Source organism: Triturus cristatus, chromosome 5_1, assembly GCF_964204655.1.
Source record: "Triturus cristatus chromosome 5_1, aTriCri1.1, whole genome shotgun sequence".
Taxonomy (NCBI): domain Eukaryota; kingdom Metazoa; phylum Chordata; class Amphibia; order Caudata; family Salamandridae; genus Triturus; species Triturus cristatus.
This window is the reverse complement of record NC_140587.1, coordinates 441,875,561-441,902,603: the sequence shown is the minus strand read 5'-3', so window position 1 is coordinate 441,902,603 and position 27,043 is coordinate 441,875,561. Positions and strand designations below refer to the sequence as shown.

The window sequence follows — 27,043 nt, the reverse complement described above, 5'->3', positions numbered from 1 at the left end:
CATCACACGTGAGAGATTATTTAGATTAATTCAATGAGTCGGAGGAGCCTATGAATAGGGGGCTGTGGTTCCCCCACCAGCCTAAAAAGATGGTTTATTTTTGGTGCTCTCCAAGTTGTGTCTAGAAATGCTATTATAATGTTCATATGTTCAAAGAGTTCACATCGTTGGCACAACTGACTCAACTAAGGGGTATAACAGATACCTTGGTAGGGGTGTGAAGAGGAAGGTTTCACCAACTGATGCTTGTGGAGGACCAACACAGGCTTCTCAAAGTACATTTGTTCTCCATGATAGTCATGGATAGTCATGGTTGAGGTTTGGCTATTTGTGATTTTGCATCCCCTGTTCTCTAGGGAGAAACTGTTAGATTCCATGTTGACACTATGTACTAAGAAAACTGGGATTAGCAATACATTTGACTCTACACTGAGTTTCTAACAGTCTAATTCTGTGTTTGCTATGTCCCCCAAAAATAAGGATAGTGATGAGAGAAGGGGCATGGTTGTATTAACATGAATACTTGTTGATAATCCTATTATTCACAATCATAATTCTTGCATTCACTTCTTCCCTTCCTTTCTGGTCAATTTATGTAAACCTTCGTGGTCAAACTGCGGGCTGCATAAGAAGGGATATTCTACAATATGAGACGGATGGAATCAAAATAATGTTGAAGGGCTATAGGTTTTTAAAGCAATGTGCCTGGTTCATGGGTAGATCTCTCTCAAAGAATTAAGAATGTTCACAAAGAAGAGAAAAACTTGGCAAAATGGTATTTCAAGAGTAATAAGTCATTAGTCTGAGAAAGAGCAAAGAGAAATAAATGATAATTAAAGATGCTAAATTAACTAAAGTGTTTTAGTTAGTGCTAGACACACAATACGAATAGTTTGTGGTTTGTACTGTATTTCTAGAATTACTGTACTTTAAATGTAAAAAAGAGTGATATGTCTTGGTGATGAAAGTGCTGAAAAATCATCACTACCAACCTGAATTGCTCACATTTTGTCACCTTCAGAAACAACCAAGATTTATTTGTGCAAGCATAAGGCAATTTAGAGCGTTAAAGATGAAGATTTATCGGATGCTTACTTCAGAAAAGCTGCCATAGTTTGTTTCAAAGCATCGGAGGCCTGGTCCAACTTTAATGACCTGGAACATACCTAGATGTCAGGAATTAAAAAATGAAAAATAATTAGGTCTTATTTATTATTTTTACCGATTCATCACATTATTTCACATTTCTCTTTTGTTCAATATTCTTGAATTTTCTCGTATGGCTTGTTGCTCAAAATGTATGGTATCGGTATCAATGAGTAAAGTTCAGGTTGGCGCTAAAGAGCCAGAAGGCATAGCATTGCTTAGTTGAAGCTTTTTAGCACAACAGATTCACTTTTTTTCCATGTATTTATTTGTTTCAGTTGTTCTGTAAATGAAAAATATGTTTGCTTATTTGTTTATACAAAAACAGTTGAAGATTTGTTTGAACAGACTGGTTTCCAAGAATTTTCAGATGAGCAAATAGCTTGGTTTTGCTCTTCAGAAAGGGCTAAGCACCACAGAGCCTGCAGTCCTGTACCTGGAAAGCCAAGCCCATTTGAATTTGCCAGTCAACTTTAAGGTGCAGCTCAACTTAGTCTCGTACGATTATAGGTCCTTTGGCAGTGAAGAGCCTGCAGGCTTTATGGTATTGAGCATGGAGTAACAGAGTTTGAGCAATTTCACTAAAAGTGCTTCTCAGGTGGGTTTCATGTGCTTTTGCTTTTTAATTAAGCACTATCATAAGAAGGGGGACTGGGAGCGGTTAAAAAAGAAGAGAAAGAAAAGGTCCTGTACCTATGCTCCTACAATAATATACTATAACAAGGTGGTAACAGTTCCTAAGGGGGAAAGATAAGGGTTCTGCGACCGGTTATGGTCCAGAGCGACTTCTCAATTTTCCAGATAACAGTTGAGTGTGCTTGGGGTGGGGATAAAACCTCCTGTGGTTTTTCTGTGCCCTCACACACCCTTGCGAGTGTAGAGCATCATCATCGGGCAGTGCTCCTCGTGGGGGTGGGGCTGCAGTCCCTCACGGGCCCTACAAGAGGGCTCTTTGTTGGAGATCTTTTAGTGGAGGTGCCGCATTTGTGCATGAGGGTATGTGGGCCAAATGTGTGGGTGTGGGTTAAAATTACCTCTAGGTACCCTACAAATTTAATAATGGGTTCTAGGGGTAAAATAAAAGGTTGGAGGGGTTTGGAGACTGTCCTTAAAGCTAAATCAAGGACGGGAGAACGGTGTGTTCCCACCGCTCTCAAACCATGAACAGGGTATGTGGTGTGCTAAAATTGGTGATGGTCGACACGTTTCACGCACTTTAATGGTCCCTAGTGGATCCCCGTGCGCTTCATCAGGACCGGGTGTGAAAAAATCTAAAATAATGGGAGTCAGGGAAAGACACCCTATAGTCCCAATTTACCTATTGTTAGGTTCGGTTAGACGCCGGCGGTACCCGATCAGGCGTTAGGTGCACAAGGCACTGTTACGAGGACGATACGCTTCCTCTGGGGCCTGAATACCCGCCGACGCGGCCCTTCTTCAACGTGGGGAGGGTTTTGGGTTTCGAGAGAACACGGATAACACGTGTCTCGGACGCAGAGACGTCTAACCGAACCTAACAATAGGTAAAGTGGGACTATAGGGTGTCTTTCCCTGACTCCCATTATTTTTTATTTTTTTCACACCCGGTCCTGATGAAGCGCACGGGGATCCACTAGGGACCATTAAAGTGTGTGAAACATGTCGATCATCACCTATTTTAGCACACCACATACCCTGTTCATGTTTTGAGGGCGGTGGGAACACATCGGTCCCGTCCTTGATTTAGCTTTAAGGACAGTCTCCAAGCCCCTCCAACCTTTTATTTTACCCCTAGAACCCATTATTAAATTTGTTAGGGTACCGAGAGGTAATTTTAACCCACACCCACACATTTGGCCCAGATACCCTCATGCACAAATGCGGCACCTCCACTAAAAGATCTCCAACAAAGAGCCCTCTGGGAGGGCCCATGAGGGACTTCAGCGCCACCCCCATGAGGAGCACTGCCCGATGATGATGCTTTACACTCTTAAGGGTGTGTGAGGGCACAGAAAAACCACAGGAGGTTTTATCCCCACCCCAAGCACACTCAACTGTTATCTGGAAAATTGAGAAGTCGCTCTGGACCATAACCGGTCGCAGAACCCTTATCTTTCCCACTTAGGAACCGTTACCACCTTGTTATGGTAGACTCTTGCTTTTTAAGTCTAGTGGCAATTTAGATGAAAAGCATTGGAGTGTACCACTCAAGAAATTGGCAAATACTTTGGACATTTCCAGCTTTTTGAACCCTCACAGTATTCAATTGTTTGTGTACACATTGTTATCGAAGTATATATCTTAAAGTGCATGATTGTGTTTGATAATTAATTTATATATATATATTGACAGTAACAATGATGCTTTGCTAAAGCTTGATAGTACATCACTAGTTCATATGATATGTTAACACAATAAGATATTTAGAATGATAAGCCATTTCTTAGACATATATGCAAGACAACTCGCACGTTTCTTTTCACACCTTGCATCATGAATCTCGAGGATCACTTTTTTATATTAATGCTGAGAAACAGTATATAATTTAACCAAGAGACTCTTAGCTGGAGTGAAGCCTTGTCATTCTTGGAGGGAGCATCAAATTCACAAACAGCATTGAATTCATAAACAGTCTGCATTAAGGTCCTTCGTTGGCCACCTACCTACCTGCTTCTTCAGATAACATTGACACAACTTAATGAAGATTGTCCTTGGTTCTCAAGCAGGCTGCAGACTGAGAGAACATTGCATTCTGAGCAGGTGCGTGTGTCACAGGCAGGCCACTGAGGCAACTCCTATCAATTACATTTTGATGCTAATGTAGACGCTACCTGGCGGCTAAGAAAGGATCCCTTCATACACTAACCTAAACATTTCCTTTTGATATCTTGCCAATTTTTTACTTTTCATATTTTGCAGTTATTCTATTCACCACAATTTGCACATCTGCAACTACTTTTGTTTATATCATCTGCACTGCAATGGGCCTGTACATAAATAATCAATAAAGCCTATTAAACTATATCGAGGATGTCTTGGATGTTCATCTTTAGGGAAACGTGCTCCGGTAACCCACTTTAAATAAATGTATTCTTGTAGTCTCTGGCAGGACTGATTTTATTCATTATGCATTAACTCAAGGATAAGTTGTTGATGATTAGTGGGTCAAATCTTGTCTGGAATCTGCGGCTATAGAGAGTCTCTACCAGAAAGAGCGTTACCGAAGGTAATTATTCTCTTGATGGAGACTTCTAGCCGCAGATTCCTCGCCTTTTGAATAGATACTAGATCAGTACTCGAGGGAGGAGGGCTGTGAATGGACTTAAACCAGGAAGGCCTGCACAGTTGAGCACGCAAAGTGCCCTTCCCTGTGGACTTGGTTATCTGGACAATAATGCTTCGTGAACGTATGAAGGGACAACAACTTAGATGCCTGGCAGACCCCCATGGCAAGGACGCTGTGTGCTAATGCAGTGGTAGCAGATTTGGCCCTGGTGGAATGGGCATGTAATCCTTCTGGAGGCTGTTTCGCCAGTGCGTCATGCTCTGCATTAATGGATATTAATGCAGAGCATGATCCAGCATAAGATTGTAAGCTTCTTCACAACCTTGCCTTTGTTCACTCCAACAAACCCCACAAAGAGCTAATTGTCGACCTGGTGATCTTTTGTGCGATCAATTTAAAAGCGGAGTTCTTTCTTTGGGTCCAAGCACGGAGTCTCTCCTTCTCCTTAGAGGGGTGAGGTGGGGCATAAAACACCAGTAGAGTGACTGATTGGACTACGTTGAACGGGGTCACAATGTTCGGAAGAAAGGATGCCCTAGTATGCAGAACCAGCTTGCCAGAGAAGGTGGTAGTGTATGGAGGATGAACACACAAAGCCTAAAGCTCACTGGCGCCGTGCGGAAGGGATGGCAACAAGGAACACGGTTATGAGGGTGAGAAGTTGTAAAGGACAACTGTGGAGTGGCTTGAATGGAGTACACATCAAATACTTACAGACAATATTGAGGTCCCATTGGGGCATCACAAACGTTGATTTAAATAAAGCTGGCCTATCAGGTAACCGTAAGAAGGCCAAGAGGGCCACAAAATAACCTTTAACAGTGCCCAGGGAAAAGCCTTGCAGGCAAGAGATGGCACACATTTTAAAACATTAGACACTGAGACCTGGAGGGGGTCAATCAGGCGAGCGCCGCACCAAACGACAAATTTGTCCAACGACAGGCTTATACAGTTTTCATTGAGGGACGCCTGGCTGCCAAAATGACCTGCAGCCACCTCCGGAGGCAGGTTTAAGGTATCCAAATGTCACCGCTTAATATCCATGCATGAAGGTGGAGATTGCGAAGACCAGGGTGGGGAACCCAACAATTCTGCTGTGACAGCAGGTTTTCACAGAAGGTCATCCTGATTTGAGAAAAGATGCTCAAGCCTGGGCATTCTGGATACTATACACTCAGTGCCCAGTCCGAAGCCACCAGGATGACTTGAGCAAGGTGTCCTGATCTTCTTGAGAACTCGAGGCAGGAGTTGTATCGGTGGGGAGCCATACAGGAGTCCCAACTTCCACTTGAGGAACGAGTCTCTGAGTGAGAAATGCCTTGGAAACTCAAATGCGCAGCAGTGCTGACACTGCGCATTCTCGGCTGGGGCTAGATTGAGCCATGGTTCTCCTCATTTGCGAAACAGACATTGCGCCACCTACAGATGTAGATGTCATTCATGATCCGCTAGGTGCAGAAGGCCGAGTTTGCCGCCCTGGCATTCAAAGAGCCTGCCTGAAAAATTATTTGGGGGTTCGGCCATTCTCAGAGGCGGAAGGCCTCCCAGGCACAGGGTCCGTGAGCCTCCCCGCCCTGTTTATGGTCCGTAAGCACCTATATCAGCCTCGCCTTGATTAATGGCAGGAATGCTTTTAGTTGGAAACAGATGGCCCTCAGCTCAAGAAGGCTGATAGGGAGCTGGGACTGCACTGGAGACCAGAGGCCTCTAATGTCCAACTCTCCCAGATGGCAGACCCAACCGAGAAGTGATGCATCGGTCACCACTGCCACTTCTGGGTGGGGCAGGGGGAGCGGTCTGGCACTGTCTTAATAGCGGTCCAGAAGACATCACTGCAGATCTTTCACAGTATCCTCTGAGATATGGATGTGGTTGGAGTGGCCCCCTTTATTTTGGGCCCACTGGTACTTCAGTTCCTACTGCAGAGCTTGCATGTGCTAGTCAAGCAGGATGCAGGAGTCCATCAGTCCAACCAGCTTCAGAGTCAACTTTACTGAAATCCAGGACAAAGGCTGAAAGATCAGGATCATAGCCTGAATTTTAATGGGCACTCTTTCCGAATTGGCTCAGATGAAGGGGAGTATCTGAGAAGGAGACAGGTGTGACTAGGCGTGTTTAAAGTGATACCAGGAGGTGCTGCCTTCCTACTCAAGATCTGGATGAGGTGGGCTCATTCACGTAATGTGACATGCTTCATCAAAGGCCACCTCATTCCACCCTGGTAAGATTATATTAACAGGGTGAACTCAACCTGAAGTAGGACTGTCTTGAGGGAGTTCTTGAAATTATGTATCTGGACATTTGTCTGGGACCCAGATATGTATATATTATCTACTGGCGGTCGCCAGTAGATACTTATAGTTAGGACCGAGTTTCCATAGGAAATCTGAAAATTCTATTTTGAATAACTTTGGCGCCGGTTGACGAATCCTCGTGAAATTTTCAAAACTAATGGGGCGCTCCGCTCAGCTCCTACCCTGAAAGTCTCGGGGTGATTCGTCAAGCGGGGGCTGAGAAAAAAGGGGGGTCCAAAAACGCGTTTTCCCCATGCATTTTCCCATAGGACCTTTAGTCGAAGGTACAGCCCGAACGGCTGAACAGAATTACTTGAAATTTGGCAAAGAGGTAGTCCTCAGGTCAGGCATGTGCCTTTTGCATATATGGTGTCAATCTGTTCAGTAGTTCCTGAGAAAATTGCAGTTAAAAGTACATAAATATCTATAGCCGCGCACGGTGCGCGCACCATAACGTGCGGGAGCGTAATTCTGATTGGTGGTTACATGTCAGTCAACATTCGAATCGGTCGAAATCAGGAAGTGTCGGCCGCCATTTTGTGTGTTGTGTGTGTGACAGGGAAAAAGAAAGGTGGAGAACGTGAAAAGGGAGCAGGGTACAGAGTTCCTGACCCCCTAGCCTTTGTCAGGGGGTCCCTGAAGGGTGAAAAAAACATTTTATTTTTTTTTCAAAAAATCACGGGGTGCGCGCACGGTAGAAAAAAATCATTAAAAAAAATAGAATTAAAAATCAAGTGCAAGTGTTTAGATGTTGGTTGGCTCTAAAAAGAGCCGTTGTGTTAATTGAGGAACAGAGGAACAAAAAAAAACAAAAATTATGGGGTGGGGCATGTGTGCTGCTGTATCTTGGTCTCTATTAGGTTAATGCTGATGTCACCATAAGAGAGAACAGCATTGCACATATTGCACCGTATATGAACCCTCTGGAAAAGAGGGTGGATATCCAGAGGTCGAGAAGAAGGTGAAGCTGCGGCCGCAGATGAAGTGCTCGGCTGAGCTGCTGGCTGAGTTGCTGGAGGGTTGTCTCTTGCAGCTCCTCGAGTACACTCCCGAGCCACAGGATGTACTCCACTAAAGTGCCTTAACATAGAGTAGATACTAAAAGAGCATTTTTTTTTAGGATCTCCTCTTGATAAGACCACTCCACAAATAGTGCAGGAGACTTTAGGAGCATTCACCTTCTTCTGGCCCTCTGGAAAAGTAAAATATTTCCAAACAAATGAGTCTTTTTGTTTCCTCTGTCTTGGTGGCACAAAGCTCTCCTCCTCACTCCCAGAAGATGACTGCTGCTCTGCCATTTTCAAGTACTGGAGTACTGGAAAAGCTGCTCAGCTGCTTCTCCCAGGGAATCAGAAGATGTAATGAGGGGAGTGGGTGTGGTGTTGGAAGATTCTGGAACTGAAACTACTATGAACCAATGAAAAGTGTTATTTCGTAATCACATGACTTGCCGTGCGCACACCGTGTGCGCATGTGCGTACAGAGCACGCACGCGCGTACGGATCACGCGCGCACGGAGCTCGCACGACGTACGCATGCGCACACGGAGCACGTACGCATGCGCACACGGAGCACGTATTCGTGCGCGCACCGTCAAAAGCCCTAAAACTAAATTATAAATTTTTTTTTAACTGTTTATCAGTTTATAGAAGATATTAACTATGCTGTTCAACTTTATCCAAATAAAAAAAAAAAAAAGAGCTGAGCCATTCCATATTACAGGATACAGTCATTCTATAACTGTATACATAGGTAGCTTATTGTAAAATAAATATTTAAAAAATATAATAATACATTCATAAATTAGCATTTAAAAAGCCTTTGAAATTCACTGAAAAAACCATAGGTTTCACACACGTTATAGTTGGGAATTAGCATTTAAAAAACCTTGCAAATTCACTGAAAAAACCATAGGTTTCACACATGTTATAGTTAGCTGGACATTTCACTCGTACAAAACCATTGAAATTACCCCGTTAAAGTTAGTTCAGCTAACTATAACTCGCGCGACCGCAATCCACTGCTGATGACTTCACATATTACATCACTCATGACATGCTCAGTGACATCACTGATGACATCTCAAATGACATCACTGATGACATCACTGATGACATCATCCTTGTGTAAGAGTGGCAGATCTCCTCTTATCCTAATATAAACTTTGATACACACATTGAAAAATACAAACAAAATTTTTGAAAACTATAGAGATACCAATACCAGTTAGAACAACCTATTCAGTAATTCCAAAATCTACATACGCATCCACTCATTCATCAACACTTCTATATAGTCACTCATACATGTACTCAGTCATCATATGTACTCATACACCTATACATCCTGTTACACACCTACACTCATACATAGAGTTACTCACACACATAGTCACACATGCAAATAAACATCCATTTACTTGCATATACAGCTATACACACACCACTACACTTACTTCTACAGAAACGTGCACATACTTACTCTATAAAACAATCACTTATAGAAACACATACTTATTTATACAGGAACTCTTCCAATCTCTCACTCTCATATATCCTCACTTACATACATCAATACTCACATATACTAGTTTAAAACATATGGACTTAATCATAAAGACACTATTGAGACAGTCATTCACTCTCTTACTCACCCATACACACACTCATCCACCCATACTGTCCTGCTCACATACCGTCTTAAAAACACATACAAACAGTGAGTCACTCATTCATGCATCTATACACTAAGTAACATCCCCCACTGAACCATACACACTCATACTCTAAAAACGAACTAATAACCCATATACACACTCATGTAGCTACTCACCAACCCATGCAGCCACTTATACACAAAGTGAGACACTGATACAGATATTTAAATATTTAAACATTACTCACTAATACTTGTATTCACTAAGATACTGTTAATAAGCCAGTTATACAATTAATTTTACAAAAAAAAACATCCATTTAGACACTTATTTACCCATTTATTCTTCCATTAACCTTTAGATATACATATATAAAAAATATTCATTTTTCAGAAAGACATATTCACTGGATGATGTCATCAGTGATGTAATTTGAGATGTCATCAGTGAAGTCATGAGTGATGTCACTGAGCATGTCATGAGTGATGTGATATGTGACGTCATCAGCAGTGGATTGCGGTCGCGCGAGTTATAGTTAGCTGAACTAACTATAACGGGGGAATTTCAATGGTAGTGAAATGTCCAGCTAACTATAACGTGTGAAACCTATGACTCGCGCACCCGCAATCCACTGCTCATGACGTCACATAATACATCACTCATGACATGGTCAGTGGCATCACTCATGACATCACTGATGACATCATCCTTGTGATAGAGTGGCGGTCGCGCGAGTTATAGTTATCTGAACTAACTATAACGGGGGAATTTCATTGGTTTTTTACGAGTGATATATCCACCTAACTATAACATGTGTGAAACCTATGGTTTTTTAAGTGAATTTGCAAGGTTTTTTAAATGCTAATTCCTAACTATAACGTGTGTGAAATGCTAATTTATTTATGTATTATTATTTTTTTTATATATTTATTTTACAATAAACTACGTATTACATTTTTTTTTTTCTTTTTTTTGGTTTTCACCGTGCGCGCACCCCGCGATTTAAAAAAAAAACAAATTCTGCCTTCGGGGTCCTTCAGGGACTCCCTGACAAAGGCTAGGGGGTCAGGAACTCTCTACCCTGCCCCCTTTTCACGTTCGCCACCTTCCTTTTTCACTCTCGCACTGAAAACAAACAAAATGGCGGCCGACACTTCCTGATTTCGACCTATTCGAACGTTGACTAACATGTAACCACCAATCAGAATTACGCTCGCGCACGTTAGGGTGCTCGCACGGTGCGCGTACCCTGCGCGCGTATAGATATTGATATGCTTTTAAATGCTATTTTCTCAGGAAATACTGAACAGATTTACACCAGACCTGCAAAAGGCACTTCCCTGACCTTATGGCTACCTCTCTGCCAAATTTCAAGTAATTCTGTTCAGCCGTTCGGGCTGTAGCTGCGTCTAAAGGTCCTATGGAAAAATGTATGGGGAAAACGCGTTTTGGGACCCCCCTTTTTTCTCGGCCCCCGCTTGACGAATCACCCCGAGACTTTCAGGGTAGGAGCTGAACGGAGCGCCCCATTAGTTTTGAAAATTTCGCGAGGATTCGTCAACCGGCGCCAAAGTTATTCAAAATAGAATTTTGAGATTTCCTATGGAAACACTGTCCTAACTATATACTGGCGACAGATTAGATCGATAGATCGATAGATCGATAGATCGATAGATAGATATATATCTATCCTGAAGCAAGGACGCAACTTCCCAGCTGAGTTGCTTTTCAAAAGCCTTTATTGTTGAAAACCGGCATTTTCAGCTCCAAACATTTGCAAGTTCCTGATGCGTTTCAGAGCCCCCAGGCTCTTTCTTCAGAGGATGACACTGCTAAACTGAAATGCAAGGTAGGTGCCATTAACTGCATGCATATATATATATAAAGCCCACGTGGGCTTCTCATGTGAGTCACAATTGCAGCATGCTGGTACCTGTAGTTTTGAGTCCAAGCAAAGTATTCCCCATGTGGGTTCAGTTTAGGTAACAGTATCCTTTCTTTTAAACAAATTAAATACCACAGTGGGTTTCGGAATGAAATCCCCAGTTTTCTTTTTCCATAACTCAGCTGCGCCTAAAGGTCATGAATGTTCAAACCTCTGTGGCCCCATTTTGACTCCATGGTGAGGCATCCTTCTCGGCCGGGTTGCCGAGTATAAATCCACAAAAAAGTTTGCCCTGAAGCAAGGACGCAACTTCCCAGCTGAGTTGCTTTTCAAAAGCCTTTATTGTTGAAAACCGGCATTTTCAGCTCCAAACATTTGCAAGTTCCTGATGCGTTTCAGAGCCCCCAGGCTCTTTCTTCAGAGGATGACACTGCCAAACTGAAATGCAAGGTAGGTGTCATTAACTGCATGCATATATATATACAGCCCACGTGGGCTTCTCATGTGAGTCACAATTGCAGCATGCTGGTACCTGTAGTTTTGAGTCCAAGCAAAGTTTAACAGCATGCAAGCAATGGCGCCTAAATGAGCTTTCCAGCACGCAAGCAAGCAGTCATCCTATGAATAAGGGGCCTTTGCCAGCCCCGAAACGCGTCAGGATTTTACTTTTTTACGGAGCTTGTTTTGCCGGTTTCTGAATAAAGGTCTTCAAACCTACCAGCTGCTGTGTCTGTTCCCGCATCAAGGCAAAGTTACGTTGGGATAGATATATTATCTACTGGCGGTCGCCAGTAGATAGTTATAGTTAGGACCGTGTTTCCATAGGAAATCCGCAACATTCTATTTGGAATAACTTTTGCGTCGATTGACGAATCCTCGCAAAATTTTCAAAATAGGTGGGGCGCTCCGCTCCTTCCCTGAAAGTCTCGGGTGAATTCGTCAAGCGGGGGCTGAGAAAAAGGGGGGGTCCCAAAACGCGTTTTCCCCATGCATTTTCCCATAGGACCTTTAGTCCGCGCTACAGCCCTAACGGCTGAACAGAAAACCTTGAAATTTGGCAGAGAGGTAGTCCTCAGGTCAGGGATGTGCCTTTTGCAGGTCTGGTGTAAATCTGTTCAGTATTTTATGAGAAAATAGCATTTAAAAGCATATATATATCTATAGGCGCGCACCGTGCGCGTACGGTAAGCGCACCCTGCCGTGCGCGAGCGCAATTCTGATTGGTTGTTAGATCTTAGTAAACATTCGAATCGGTCGAAACCAGGAAGTGTCGGCCGCCATTTTGTCTCTTGCAGTCCGAGGGAGGTGAAAAATAAAGGTGGAGAACATGAAAAGGGGGCAGGGTGGACAGTTCCTGACCCCCTAGCCATTGTCAGGGGGTCCCCAAAGGACCCCCAAGGGCCATAAATGTTTTTAAGATTTTTACGAAAAATCGCGGAGTGCGCTTACCGTACGCGCACGGTAGAAACGGGAAAATTACGCGAACGGCGTAACGTGGGCGCACGGTGTGCGAAGCGCACCGTGCGCGCACGGTGAAAAACCTTAAAAAAAATAAAATAAATACATAACTTAGCATTTAAAAAACCGTACAAATTCACTGAAAAAACCATAGGTTTCACACATGTTATAGTTAGGAATTAGCATTTAAAAAACCTTGCAAATTCACTTAAAAAACCATAGGTTTCACACATGTTATAGTTAGCTGGACATTTCCCTCGTAAAAAACCAATGAAATTCCCCCGTTATAGTTAGTAAAGGGAACTATAACTCACGCGACCGCAATCCACTGCTGATGACGTCAGATATTACATCACTGATGACATATGTGTCTTTCTGTAAAATAAATATTTATTAAATATGTATAGCTAAAGGTTAAAGGAAATAAAAATGGGTAAATAAGTGAATAAATACAGTGATGTAATATCTGACGTCATCAGCAGTGGATTGCGGTCGCGTGAGTTATAGTTCCCTTTACTAACTATAACGGGGGAATTTCATTGGTTTTTTACGAGGGAAATGTCCAGCTAACTATAACATGTGTGAAACCTATGGTTTTTTAAGTGAATATATATATATACACACACATACACATACATACATATACATACATACATATATATACATACATACATATATATCTCTCTCTGAAGTAATAATTAGATTAGGGCTCCTAAAGAGTACGGGGTTAAATATTGCTCTATATTGGTTTCTATTATGCAATAATGTGCAGTCTTCAATTAAGGCATCCATATTCCCTTCAAAATGCCTCATCCCCACATGTAGAAGTGTGGGCTGCAGCAGGGACTGAAATGTCTTGTAACACATTTTCAGGATGGCCAAAATGTAACAAGTCACTTACTTCATCAAGGAGATTCACCCTTCCCCTGCCCCCCCACGCCCCCAAGTACAGATGTCTGGTTGAAGGACCTAAAGAGAAAGCTGCATTTTTATATCGTCATGTGCCACACTTAATTGGGTTTACTTCATCTCACCTAAATATGCCCCTTAATTATTAAGTGTATTGCTGTTACCTGAGGTCAGCGAGTCTGGCTTGCAGCTATTGCTCCCTGGGTGCAGTGGTGGGACAGACCTCTTCTTTGAGGCGGCATGTAAACCGTGATGGAGTGCAGGACGACGTGCAGCAAAACGGATCGACTCTGCTTTTGACATGCCCCGTGTGTGCTGAATGTCGGCATGCTACAGGAGGGCAAAGGTGTTGAATCATGACACGCCCTTAGTCCACTGAACATGTGACTCCCAATGGGACACGCTGGGAGGTGAAGTCGTTTAACGGGTGTATCCCGTGCTATGTATGTGGAAAGTCCCATTAATTCTTGGGCAAAATCAACGAGGAAATGGGACGGGGGCGTTACCCTTTGTTTTAAAAATATAAAAAGAGGCATGTTATTCCTTATTCCCTGTTTGGTAACTCACACTGTTTATCCATTATACTTGTGTCACGTGGTTACCAGCACAAATTCGAACAAAAGGAGGTGTAAAAAGGAATATGCTACTTACCAGTATGCATCTGTTCTTGGCATGTAGAGCTGCAGATCTACACACTTGTACATAGATCGCCATCTGTTGTTGGGCCCGGATGTTTGCAGTTTGTTTTTCCTCTTGGAAAGTCTTTGGAAGTCACGAGGTCGGTGACTCCTCCTTTGGATCGTACTGCGCATGGGCTTTGGCTCCATCCTCAGATTGTTTTTCGCCAGCAGGGAAAGATGGAGTGTAGTAATAACAGTGAAGATGCCCATGTGTGTGCTGTCTAAATAAGATAAAACTGGGACAGATACAGGTAGCCGGGGAGGCAGGTGGGCGTGCGTAGATCTGCAGCTCTACATGCCAAGAACAGATGCATACTGGTAAGTTTGAGGCATATGAGCTGCAGATTACACACTTGCGCATAGATTATATAGCAGTGCCCACCGTTAGCGGCGACCACCCGTATAGGTTGCAGTGGTTTGAAATAATGTTTGGAGTACAGCCTGGCCCACACTAGCTTGTTGCTTAGTTTGCACATCTACACAATAGTGTTTGGTGAAAGTGTGCGGTGTTGACCATGTAGCTGCTTTGCAGATATCATCTAATGGGATGTTCCCTAAGAATGCAATGGAAGCCCCTATTTTTCGTGTAGAATCGGCTTTCAGGGGAATGGATAGCGTTCGCTTTGCTTTATGGTAGCAGATTTGAATGCATTTTACAATCCACCTAGCTATCCCTGATTTTGAGATGGGTTTGTGCGGTGGAGAGAAAGAAACAAACAGTTGTTTGGTCTTACGGAAGGGTTGTGTTCTTTGAATGTAGTAGAGTAAGGCTCTTTTGACATCCAGTGTGTGAAGAGCCCTTTCTGCAACGGTCTGTGGTTGCGAGAAAAATACTGGTAGTTCTACTGTTTGGTTTAGGTGAAAGGGAGAAATGACTTTAGGGAGGAATTTTGGGTTGGTACGGAGAACAACCTTGTTGTGGTGCATTTGGAGAAAATGTTCTTGAATGTCAAGTGCTTGTATCTCACTGACCCTTCTAAGGGAAGTGATGGCTACAAGAAAAGCGGTTTTCCATGTTAGAAATTGTAGTTCGCATTTGTGCAGAGGTTCGAAGAGAGGCCCCATTAGCCTTGTGAGAACGATATTTAAGTTCCAAACAGGTGAGGGTGGCACTCTGAGGGGAATTATTCTTTTAAGGCCTTCCATGAAGGCTTTGATGGCAGGCACTCTAAAGAGTGATAGATGTTGCCTGTTTTGTAGGTAAGCTGCAATAGCTGCGAGGTGTAGCCGAATGGACGTGTAGGCTAGATTGCACCTTTGTAGGTGGAGTAAGTAGCCTATGATGTGTTGAATGGACACGTCCAGTGGATTGATGGTGTTGTTATGGCAATAAACAACAAAACGTTTCCACTTAGCGGCGTAGCACGCTCTAGTAGTAGGTCTTCTAGCTTCTCTGATGACGTTCATACAAAAGGGGGGAAGATTTAGGTACTCGAATTCTAGGATTTCAGGAGCCAGATCGCTGGGTCCGGGTGTTTGATCTCTCCATGGTTCTGGGTTAAGAGGTGTGGAGAGAGGTGTAGTTTTTGGTGCGGTACTACAGATAGTTTCAGCAGTGTGGTATACCACGGTTGTCTGGCCCACGTTGGAGCTACTACGATTAGTGTGAGGGAGTGTTGTTGTAGTTTGCGCACCACTAGTGGAATGAGTGGGAGAGGCGGAAAAGCGTACGCAAATCTGCCTGACCAGTTCATCCATATCGCATTTCCTTTGGACAATGGGTGTGGGTATCTGGCGGCGAAGCTTGGGCATTTGGTGTTTTCGTGGGTGGCGAAGAGGTCTATCTATGGATGCCCCCACATTTGAAAGTACGGGTAAAGAACTTGCGGGTGAAGCTCCCACTCGTGGATCTGTTGTGTCTGCCTGCTGAGCAGATCTGCCACTGTGTTTTGGACTGCTGGGACATGCTGAGCTAGGAGAAAGATTTTCTGGGGTATTGCCCATCTCCATATGCTCTGTGCTAGGTGAGAGAGCTGTGGAGAGTGTGTGCCACCTTGTTTTTGAATATAATACATGGCTGTCATGTTGTCTGTTCGGATCAGGACTGCCTTGTCTGAAATTTGAGTTTGAAAAGATTTTAGGGCTAAGAAGATTGCTAGTAACTCCAGATGGTTGATATGGAGTAACGTGAGATGTAGTAGATGAGCTCCCCAGTCAGAGAGCGATGCGTCCGTTGTCAGTACTATTTCAGGAACCGGGTCCAGGAACGGTCGACCTTTGGAAAGGTTTGTGGTGTTCCACCACTGCAGAGAGCGATGGGTGTGACCGTCTACCTACACCAGATCTGTTAATTGATCCTGGGCCTGGTTACATTGGCGCGCTAAGCACTCTTGGAGAGGACGCATCTGGAGTCTTGCGTGAGGCACTATGAAAATGCAAGAGGCCATCATCCCTATCAGTTGCATAAACACTCGAGCTGGAAGGGAGTGTTGTGCTGTGAATCTTGTGCGTAGAGCTTGAATGCTTGCAATCCTGGCAGGATTGGGGTAGGCTAGTGCTCTTGAGGTGTCTATGGTGGCACCGAGGTATTGTTTTATGTGGGATGGTTGGAGATGGGACTTCTGGTGGTTTACTGTGAAGCCCAGCTGGTGGAGTAGTTGAATGGTGGTAGACGTGTGTTGTACACACTGATTGTATGACCTGGCCTTTATCAGCCAGTCGTCTAAGTATGGGAAGACGTGGATGTGTTGTCTTCGCAAATGTGCTGCCACCACTGCAAGGCACTTGGTGAATACCCTTGACGCTGTTGTGACTCCGAAGGGGAGCACTTTGAATTGGAAGTGTTGTCCGTCCACTACAAATCTGAGGTACTTCCGGTGAGCTTTGTGCACTGGAATGTGGAAATAAGCATCTTTTAGGTCTAAGGTGGTCAAAAAGTCGTTTTGGGAGAGGAGCGGAAGTACTTGCTGAAGCGTTACCATATGAAAATGGTCTGAGTGTATGTGTTTAGGGGCCAGAGATCTAGGATGGGCCACAGAGTCTCGTCCCTTTTTGGTATGAGAAAATATAGGGAGTAGACTCCCATGTTTTGTTGGTTGGTAGGAACGGGTTCTATTGCCTGTTTCTGTAGGAGGGAGATTACCTCCTGCTTTAGGAGTATTAAATGTTCTTGTGACATTGGGCGCTGCCTGGGTGGAATGTTTGGGGGGGGTAGATATTAGCTCTAGGCAGTGGCCTGACCGAATTATTTGTGTTACCCATTTGTCTGAGGTGATGGTAGCCCAGACAGGAAGGAAATGTTGGAGTCTGACCCCGACCGGAGTGGAATGGTCTGGGGGGAGCGGGGGGAAGTCACTGGGTAGGCGTTGTGGCAGAGCGGGCGTTGTTTGTTTTGCCTCTGCCTTTATTATTGTTACCCCTATAGCCGCCTCTTTGATAACCCCTCGTGAAGGTAGACTGAGTAGGGGATTTGTATGAAGTGGACGCGGTGTCTGAGGAGTAGCCTCTAGATGTACTTTGAAAGGAAGAGCGGCGAAAGGAGCGTCTAGGAGGGTGTGACTGCAAGGCTCCCATGGACTTCGCCGTATCCGTATCCTTCTTAATTTTTTCTAGGGCCTCATCCACTTTTGGGCCAAATAGATGTTCCTGGTCAAAGGGATGGTTCAGGATGGAGGCTTGTACCTCCGGTTTAAACCCTGATATTCTTAGCCAAGCATGGCGACGGAGGAGGACGCTGGTATTGATGGCCCTGGAAGCTGTGTCTGCTGCATCTAGGGCACAGCGTATAGAGGTGTTAGTAATAGTTTTACCCTCTTGAATTAGTTCGTTGGCCCTAGCTTTTCTTCTGGCTCTTCGGTCTCGAATAGTCTTTTTGGACCGGAAGGACTTACACGCCGGACAGTCTCGAGCCTCGTGTTCAGGGGAGAGGCAGAGATTGCATACCTCGTGGAAATCGGTGTGGGAAAATTTTGACCCACATCGAGGGCACTTTTTAAATGGAGTCCTTTCCATTAGCTAGGACCGAAGCTTGGAGAGGCCCAAAGGCCGCCGTCGACGACTGGAACTGAAGGTCTGTGCCGATGAGAAGGCTCGTCGAGTAGTGGAGATCGCGATCGAAACAATACCGCGGTTTGAGGTGAGGATTGCGCGTCGATCGTCGAACTGGAAGCTGTTCGGAACCGGAGCGCGAAAATTACATCCGAATGGCGGAAAAAAACAATCTGAGGATGGAGCCGAAGCCCATGCGCAATACGATCCAAAGGAGGACTCACCGACCTCGTGACTTCCAAAGACTTTCCAAGAGGAAAAACAAACTACAAACATCCGGGCCCAACACCAGATGGCGATCTATGCACAAGTGTTAATCTGCAGCTCATATGCCTCGAACATTACATTTTCATTATAGAGCTGAACCTGGTTGCTCTATATGTCATTGGTACTAGTTATTCATTGTTAAGGTTTTTGCTGCAGACCTAGACATAGACCAGGGAGATTATTCCATACAGTTTTGGAATATTAGGCCCATATAGTTTGCTATTCTTCACTCAGGTACAGCTATCTCCCAAGGCATCCCCACGGGATGTCATTGTTAAGTCCCTGGGTTTGGAGTCTAAACACCCATCGCTGTTCATATTTGAGGAGTGCCTTGTTCATGTTAGTGCTTCTTTGATCAAGTTTTCTATTATGTACTACTCATTGTTGTCCGCAGTGTATTTACAGTTACTAAAGTGTCTGCTGTTGTGGTGTATAGAAAGAGATAATGTAGTATTCTGCAATACCCATTGGTTAGTTTCTAGTCTAGTGGTTCTTTAAGGGCATTCTTATGCTGCTTAGTTGCATTAGAATGTACATGTGTAAGTCTTGAGTTGGTGTCTGTTGGAGCTGGATATAGTTAATCTGGCTCTTCATCCATGTAACCTACAAATAAATTACTCAAGACATCTCCTGCTTCATGCTCAATCACTTCATTTATTGACGACGATCCTGGTTACATGGAGAACCCAGAGTGCAAGACTGTTTTCATGAAGACTATCTTCTATCAAGCCTAAAGCCTCAACCTGAAGTTTTCAATCACAGGCCTCAGACTACAGCTTCAAGTTTTGTTTCTAATTTGCAACAGTACATCTCAGCATTTTACGTTAGTCAAGGCATGTCAAGTCAGCAGACACGGTAGGGTGTGTTTTTTTCTTTTCTTGTATTGGATTTCACCCTGCGCAGTGTGCTCTTTGACTGTTCACCCCGTTAACGGCCACAATTCATTATACAAACTATTTCATTTGTTCCTGACCTGCCGCGCTAATCTATTATTGTTTCTCTTTATGTATAAGTTACGCGTAATGACTTATGCAAGAGGACTCAATCTCAACGCATTATTTGAAAAGTAACTCGCACCTCACTTGGATTACCTTGTGCGTCCTGTTCTCTGCTCGCGATCGATTCAAGTCAACGCGATACGCCACTGGTGAAGTCATCACTGCAGCGTCCTACACTCGTGCATCAGCGCGGCGATACGGCAACGTGCTTTGTGACGCTTTCTGTCTCCTAGCAACTACACCAATGCTGACACGCAAGCTTTGCCTGTTGCGATCGAGCTGCCAAGGTTAACGCTAATGAGGACAGCTTGCCTCACATTGCGCTCAGCTAATCTCAAGCTCTCTGGCATTTGATTCACTGAAACATACGCTGATACGCACAGCTAACTTTAATTTCATTCTTCTTTGCGCTGAGCAATGAAAATTAACGCCGATATACACAAATTACTCACAGCTTCCTCACAGCTTGTTTTCTTCATGTGTGCATTTCGTGTGGGATTTTCATAACATTTTATCCCTTCAGTGTGCATTCTACGGTGATACACACACCTTGTTTAATTGTGCCCTTAGTAAATTGCGGAATTTACTACGCTGACACGCACAGCTATCTGTGTTTATTTGTCACAACGCTGATACACACAGCTCCTGTTTCATCACTCTTACAAGTAGTTTTGCCCACTATGTGTTCAAACTCGTTGAGATTCCACTCAAACACACTTTTCCCTTTTGATGTTCGTTTTTTTTTTCCATTACTTGTGTTAACTTGTTTCCCTTTTTCGTACACATTGCAGTTCATATGTTTTAGCAACGTTTTACCAACTTTCTAAGATTATAGACACATTATTTTTAATAATGTGTACTCGTCAGTCAGTCAATCCCCCACCAGCTTTTTTGGACACTCCTGGGGAACCACCAATCAGATGGGAAATTTGGCACGATGCCTTTGAGACCTACTTAGGAGCAATAGGTGCATCCAGATTCGCTGCAGATAGAAAGAAAAGCCTACTTCTACACTCTCTAGGTTTCGAGGGGAGGTCCATTTTTAAACACTTGCCAAGTCTTCCAGAAGGTGATTCTGCACTGAACGATGTGTACCAAGAAACTGTTGGAAAACTCAAACTGCGCTTTGACAAGCAACCAAGTCTCATGGTTCTCAGGCATAAGTTCTTTAAGAGAAAACAATGTGAAGGTGAAGATGTCGACTCATATTTCAGTTTTACGAAGGTTGGCGGCTGATTGTAGGTTTGAAAACTTCACCGACCAACTTATCAGAGACCAGTTTGTGTGCCATTGTAAGGACAAGAATATAAGACAGAAACTACTTACTATGGGTGACCCTTCTTTGGATGAAACGATAAAATTAGCTAAAAGCATAGAGATCTCAATGGTCTCTCTAAATGAGTTGGAGGAGAAAGTTGTAGAACCGGTTAATGCCATTAACCTTAATTCTTCCCTTAAAACAAATAAGAAGGGTGTCAAATCCTCGGCTAACAAAGTAGTAAAGTCAACCAAGCCTTCCATACCCGTCCGTACCGATACTGCAATTTGTATAAGGTGTGGTAACTCGCCTATTTCTAAGGGATCGAGATGTCCTGCTTCTAATGTCACCTGTAATTATTGTAAAAAAAATCTGACATTTTGCAAAGGTTTGCCTAAAGTTAAAGGGTCAAAAGAATTTTAAGAAACCCACTGTTTGCATGATTGATTCTGAATCTCCTTCCGATTCAAAAGTTGTTTCTGTCGTTACTGACCTTTCCGTTTGTGAAGTCATAGAAGGGGATCCCAAAGACTGTGTTGATCCTATAGTGGATATTCAGGTTGGAAGCAAATGTATCAAGCTTCTGGTTGACTCTGGTGCCAAAATAACCATGATCACCCAGAAACTCTTTAATGAAACTTAGGAAGGTACTCAACCCCTTCTTCCTCCCGACCGCACACCAGTATCATATGAAGGTCGGAAAATTGATCGTGTGGGGTATTTTGAAGAGGAGTTGTGTTTTAAAGGAAGAAGAATTAGATGGAAAATCTATGTTTCTGTTAAAGGTCTTAATATCTTAGGTTGGTTCCACCAAGGACTTTTTAAGATGATCCTGAAACCTGGAACCAAAGAGCAAGTACTTGTTGTAGGTTGTTCAAATGAAGTCCAAGTCCTTCAAGATAAATGTCCCTCTGTTTTTAGTTCTGACCTAGGTAAAATTAAGGGATTCAAACACAGAATAATAGTTAAAGAAGGATGTTTGCCTGTAAAGCACAAGCTTAGGGGTGTACCCTACAGTGTCAGGGAAGATTTAGAGAAGGAACTAAGACAACTGTGTGAGAAAGGAGTTATTGAGCCAGCGGAGTCCTCACTTTGGCTTTCTCCTTTGGTCGTTGCTAGGAAGAGGTGTGGTCAACTTAGAGTGTGTGTTGACTTAAGGTCCCTAAACAAAGAGATTTGGGTGGACTCGCATCCTCTTCCTAAAATCAATCATCTGTTTGCATCGACCAAAGGTGCAAAGTTCTTCACTAAATTAGATCTGGCTAGTGCTTATCACCAGGTTGAATTGCATCCTGAGCCGCATCATCTTACCGCCTTTATCTCTCCTCTGGGGACGTTCCAATATCGGTGCATGCCTTTCGGTTTGGCATCGTCGGCGGCGGTATTTCAAAGGGTGATGAGCAACATCCTCAGAGGAGTTGATGGAGTATTAGTTGTCCAAGATGACGTACTCATTTTTGCAAAGGATGCTTCGTCACATGACCTTATTCTACACAAAGTTTTGGGTTTATTCCAAGAGCATGGAGTTGTTTTAAAATTAGAAAAATGTACGTTTTTTTGTACAGAAGTGGAATATTTAGGTCATATTCTCACTCAAGATGGTATCAAGCCCAGACCTGGTCTCTGTGAGGTAAGAATGGTAGAGCGGACTTTCTTTCTCGATTTCCCTCCATAGACTCCCACGAATATGAAGTTTCTTTTTCTGACCTCATTAATGAGGATTGTGAAGATTGCCTTGTAGCAGGTGTCAACATTCCGGAATTAAAGTTTTGTTCTGAGGATGAGTGGAGGTTAGCTTTTGCTAATGATTGTATTCTTCAAGAAGTTTGTAAATTCGTTAGTTGTGGTTGGCCAAGAGAAAAAGTCTTGTCTCCCTCTCTTCAACCTTTTTCAAAAATTGAAGATGAGTTATCAGTGGAAGATGATATTCTACTACGGAATGACAAACTTATTCCTCCACATTCGTTTAGGAAAGGTATTATTGTTAGGGCCCATGAAGGTCATTTGGGATCTTCGTTTTTCTAAGCGTCGCATACGTGACACGTTTTGGTGGCCAGGTATGGACTCAGAAGTTGACGGGTTTGTGATGGATTGTTGTATATGCAACTCATCTGACAAGTCTCTTAAAACTTCGGTTCCTCCTCTCATTCCTGTTGAGTGTCCTGACCATCCCTGGGAGAAGGCTGGTGTAGATATCATGGGACCCTATATGACTCTCTGTGGCAGTTCTAGATTTATTTTGGTTTTAGTTGATTATGCATCGAAATGGCCCGAATACAAGTTAGTTAGGGAAGCCGATACTAAAACCATCATCGATTTTCTAAGCGAGGTCTGGTCTAGAGAAGGTTTGCCAGAGACTCTTGTTTCTGACAATGGCAAACAATTCATCAGCAAGGATTCTCTTTATCACCCTCAAGGAAATGGACTTGTCGAGAGGATGAATCGGGTGATTGGGGATTGTGTAAAGTGAGCAAAAGCCAGTAATCATGATGTTGTGAAATCACTTAATAGCATGATATGGTTTTATAGAACCACCCCGCATTCCTCCACGAAAGTGTCTGCTTTTGAATTGATGAGGGGAAGGAAGCCCAATACTTCTTTCAGTCCAGGGTGGATGTCCAAGTGGCTTAATACTGGGTCAGATGTACATAAATTGATGTGTTTGGTAAAAGGGAATGCTTCCATCACCCAAGCCAAGCAGAAGCTTAATTTTGACATCGAGATGGGTTCAAAAATGGTTATCCTGAAGGTTGGGGACACGGCTAAAATAAGGAAATCTATTCATGTCAACAAAGGTGAAAGTAAATTTGGCCCTCTTGTTAAAGTTATTAAAATTGTTGGGAATGCTGTTCAAGTTGAGGGTGGTTGTTGGTGGAACTTGAGCAAAGTAGCTAAGGTTCAGTGTTCTAACCAGCAGGTATCCTCAAAAATTAATAAAAATACTTCTTCTAGAGTGAGACATGCCACTGGAATCTTCAGGAGAAGTCTGCGCACCATCAAAAAACCTGAAAGGTTTAGTGATTGAACTCTTGGTAATGTCATCTAAACTTTCTGTTTCCGGTAGTTAAGTTTTTGTACACTTATGTTGTATTGAGTTATTTTTTTTTTTGGGGGGGGGGGTTGTTTTTGTTTTTTTTAATTGTTTTTTTGTTGTTATAAGAAGGGAAGGTAATGTAGTATTCTGAAATACCCATTGGTTAGTTTCTAGTCTAGTGTTTCTTTAGGGACATTCTTATGCTGCTTAGTTACATTAGAATGTACATGTGTCATTCTTGAGTTGGTGTCTGTTGGAGCTGGATATAGTTAATCTGGCTCGCTATCCATGTAACCTACAAATAAATTACTCAAGACATCTCCTGCTTCCTGATCAATCACTACAGACTCTTTGGGACTTTTCCACATACATAGAATGGGACACACCTGTTATGTCTCAGACCTTTGCTAGGCTAACTGTGGGCAGAATCAAGTTGGCACCAAGAGGTAAGTAAGGGCCATGGTATCCAGGAACGTCCTCTGAAGATACTCTTGATGTTTTTTTACTCATACTTAGGGTACCACCTACTAAAGAATGTCTTGTGGTTTATCCCAATGTATTTTTATGCAGGAGTACTGGATCCCAGACAAGTGTCTAGATAAATAATTTCTTAGAGCTCCCTCGAGACAATCCCACTTGAGGTTGAGTCCGCCCTGGTAGTATCGCCTTACCAGGGGGAGATGAGGTGGCCTAGGATGAAGCATGTCAAACTACGTGAATGAGCCCACCTCATCCAACTCTAGGAATTGTCGAGATCTTGATTAGGAAGGTAACCTAAGTATACGAGAAGTCTCAGATAAGGAACTAAGAAAAAAAATTATACCTATCCAACTGACCACTGTGTCATGTGATGTGACCCTCTTGATAGCCCATTTGGCTAAAAGGACTTGCAGTTCCTGCCGCAAAATGGAGAGATAGTCCTCTGTCAGTCACTGGGTGGAAGGTGCGGCGGGGACAAAAGGAAGGGTAAGGTGTAGGCTTCGCAAACAATTTGGAGCACCACCTGTCTGATGTGATTGTTTCCCAACAAGAATATAATCTGTGGATTCTGCCTCCCATTAGGTGGCTGTGACCCTGTAAGGGTACACTTAAGAGGCTTGGCAGGTGAGGGGTGCAGAGAGTGGGAGGTGTATGGTTTGGCATGCTTCTCTTGGCTGCGGGGGTAGTGGGTATCACGGCCTCTCCCACAAAACTGCTGAGTTCCCTGTTAGGATGGGTTAGGCTGGCAATAGGGAGTCCTTCGGTGTGCTCAGTGAGTCCGTCACACTATACGTGTCGACGGCACTCAGTGTGCCTGTTGGGATAAAACCCGCACCCGCATGCCTCAGAGACATTCTGCTAAAGTAAGCTCTGCAATACTCCATTCTGCAGCCCACTCGGCCACATGTAGAACATGAGACACAGCTCACACTGACCTCAAATAATGAGAATTAGCTACAGTACAACCTAGACGGCACCCTTAACAAGGCCTTTATCATTGGTATCACCATAATTTTGTTATTCTTTTTTTTCCCCCTTTTTTTTCTTAGTTTTCAATTTTCACATTAAAGCAATAATATCTATCATCCTCAATGATGTTTATATATATTAATCGTATGTAATCACCAGTGATGCTACAGCATGAGATATATATGTTGGAAAATACCTGTAAGTTAACGGGTGAACTCAAAGATTTGAAATAATTGGCAGAAATATGCACTCATAAGATGACAATACAGTTTGTCAATGGAGGTAACGACTTGCGCATGTCAAAGGAGAAAGTTATGCTCAGTACATGTAAACAAGTACATCTGCTATTACAGTGTATATTGTCACGATCTCATGATGGGAACATCCGTCTATATGTACACAAGCTCGTGAAAGCATCATCCTTACTGTGTAAGATACATGTGCAACTGTATGTTTACTTATATGAAAACCAATAAAAGATATTTAAAAAAAAAATTAACAAAAAAAAAAAGAGGAGTCCTTCGGTTGAACCACAAAAGGAATGTTGGAAATGTTGCTGCTGAGGTTCGGTGGGGAGACTCAGAGAACAAGCGGTGGCCCTACTCTCCTTAAAGCGTTAAAGGGCAGTTTCAGCCTGGTCCCCAAAAAGGTGAGTCCCATCGAATGGCGTGCCCATCAGGGAGGACTGGACATCGCCAGAGAACCAAGTGGAACATAGCCATGAATCAACTTCAACGAATGGAGCAAAAACTGCACAGACACCTTCAAATCTGACACAACCAACAGATAAAGAGCCAACAAACAAGCCAGCTGATACACAGAAAACCTCAGATTATCCAAACATCATTGCAAACAGCTGGAAAGGAAATGGAGAACCAACCTGGAGACCACATACAAGGCAGCTCTCAGAAGCTACCACCAGCAACTAAGAAACACCAACAAAAAAAACAGCACTAGCTAAACGCAACGAGGCAAACACCAACAGCTACAAGGAAATCTCCACTGTTAAAAAATTCCCCATGCCGGATGCTGCAGATAACGGCATCACCCCCTCACAGGAATTCTGTAACAACTTATCATACTTCTACCACAGCAAAATAGAAAACATCTACATTAACTTTGAACACCAACCGCACCCCAGAGACCTCATCACCAACCTAGCCACCCACCATCAACCAAGTAGGACACTTGACAGAATGAAAAACACTTACCACAACAGATCCATGTCCCCACCACATCTACAACATGGAAGGATCACCGATCAGTAACACCCTGACCCACATCATCAACACTTCTATCAGATCCACCACTTTCCCGGAAGACCTGGGTGGGTGGGCAGCAGTCAACGCCCTTCTTAAAATACCATAAGCCAACCAAAACAAACTGAGCAACTTCCGTCCCATCTCACTGCTCCCCTCGTCAGGCAAAGTGATAGAGAAGGCCACCAATAAACTACTCACCAGCCACCTCAAACTACAATACCTTCTGGATCACACCCAATCAGGATTCCGAAGTAATCATAGCACCGACACTGCACTCGTCGCGTCCACCGACAACATACAAACCATACACACCTTTACTCACCTCAGTGAAAGTGACATCTACAACCCTCATCTGGCAATCAATCCGTCTAACCACTTCAGCGACCCTCTTCCACCTCCTATCTTCAAGGAAATAAAAGCCTCCATCCTCCCTTTATGGACTAAGATAGTCAATGTTTTACTAGTGCAAGGCACAATCCCAGACTGTCTAAAAGC

The 27,043-nt window shown here is 43.5% G+C and overlaps 1 protein-coding gene across 1 annotated transcript in view; it reads right to left on the bottom strand.

Moving 5' to 3' along the window:
• INTS8 (integrator complex subunit 8) overlaps positions 1-27,043 on the bottom strand; it is a 724,118-nt gene that overhangs the window by 524,091 nt on the left and 172,984 nt on the right. The window contains exon 12 of the mRNA XM_085605229.1: positions 1,096-1,166. Within this exon, the coding sequence (XP_085461355.1) occupies positions 1,096-1,166 (71 nt within the window). The remainder of the gene's footprint in view (positions 1-1,095; positions 1,167-27,043) is intronic.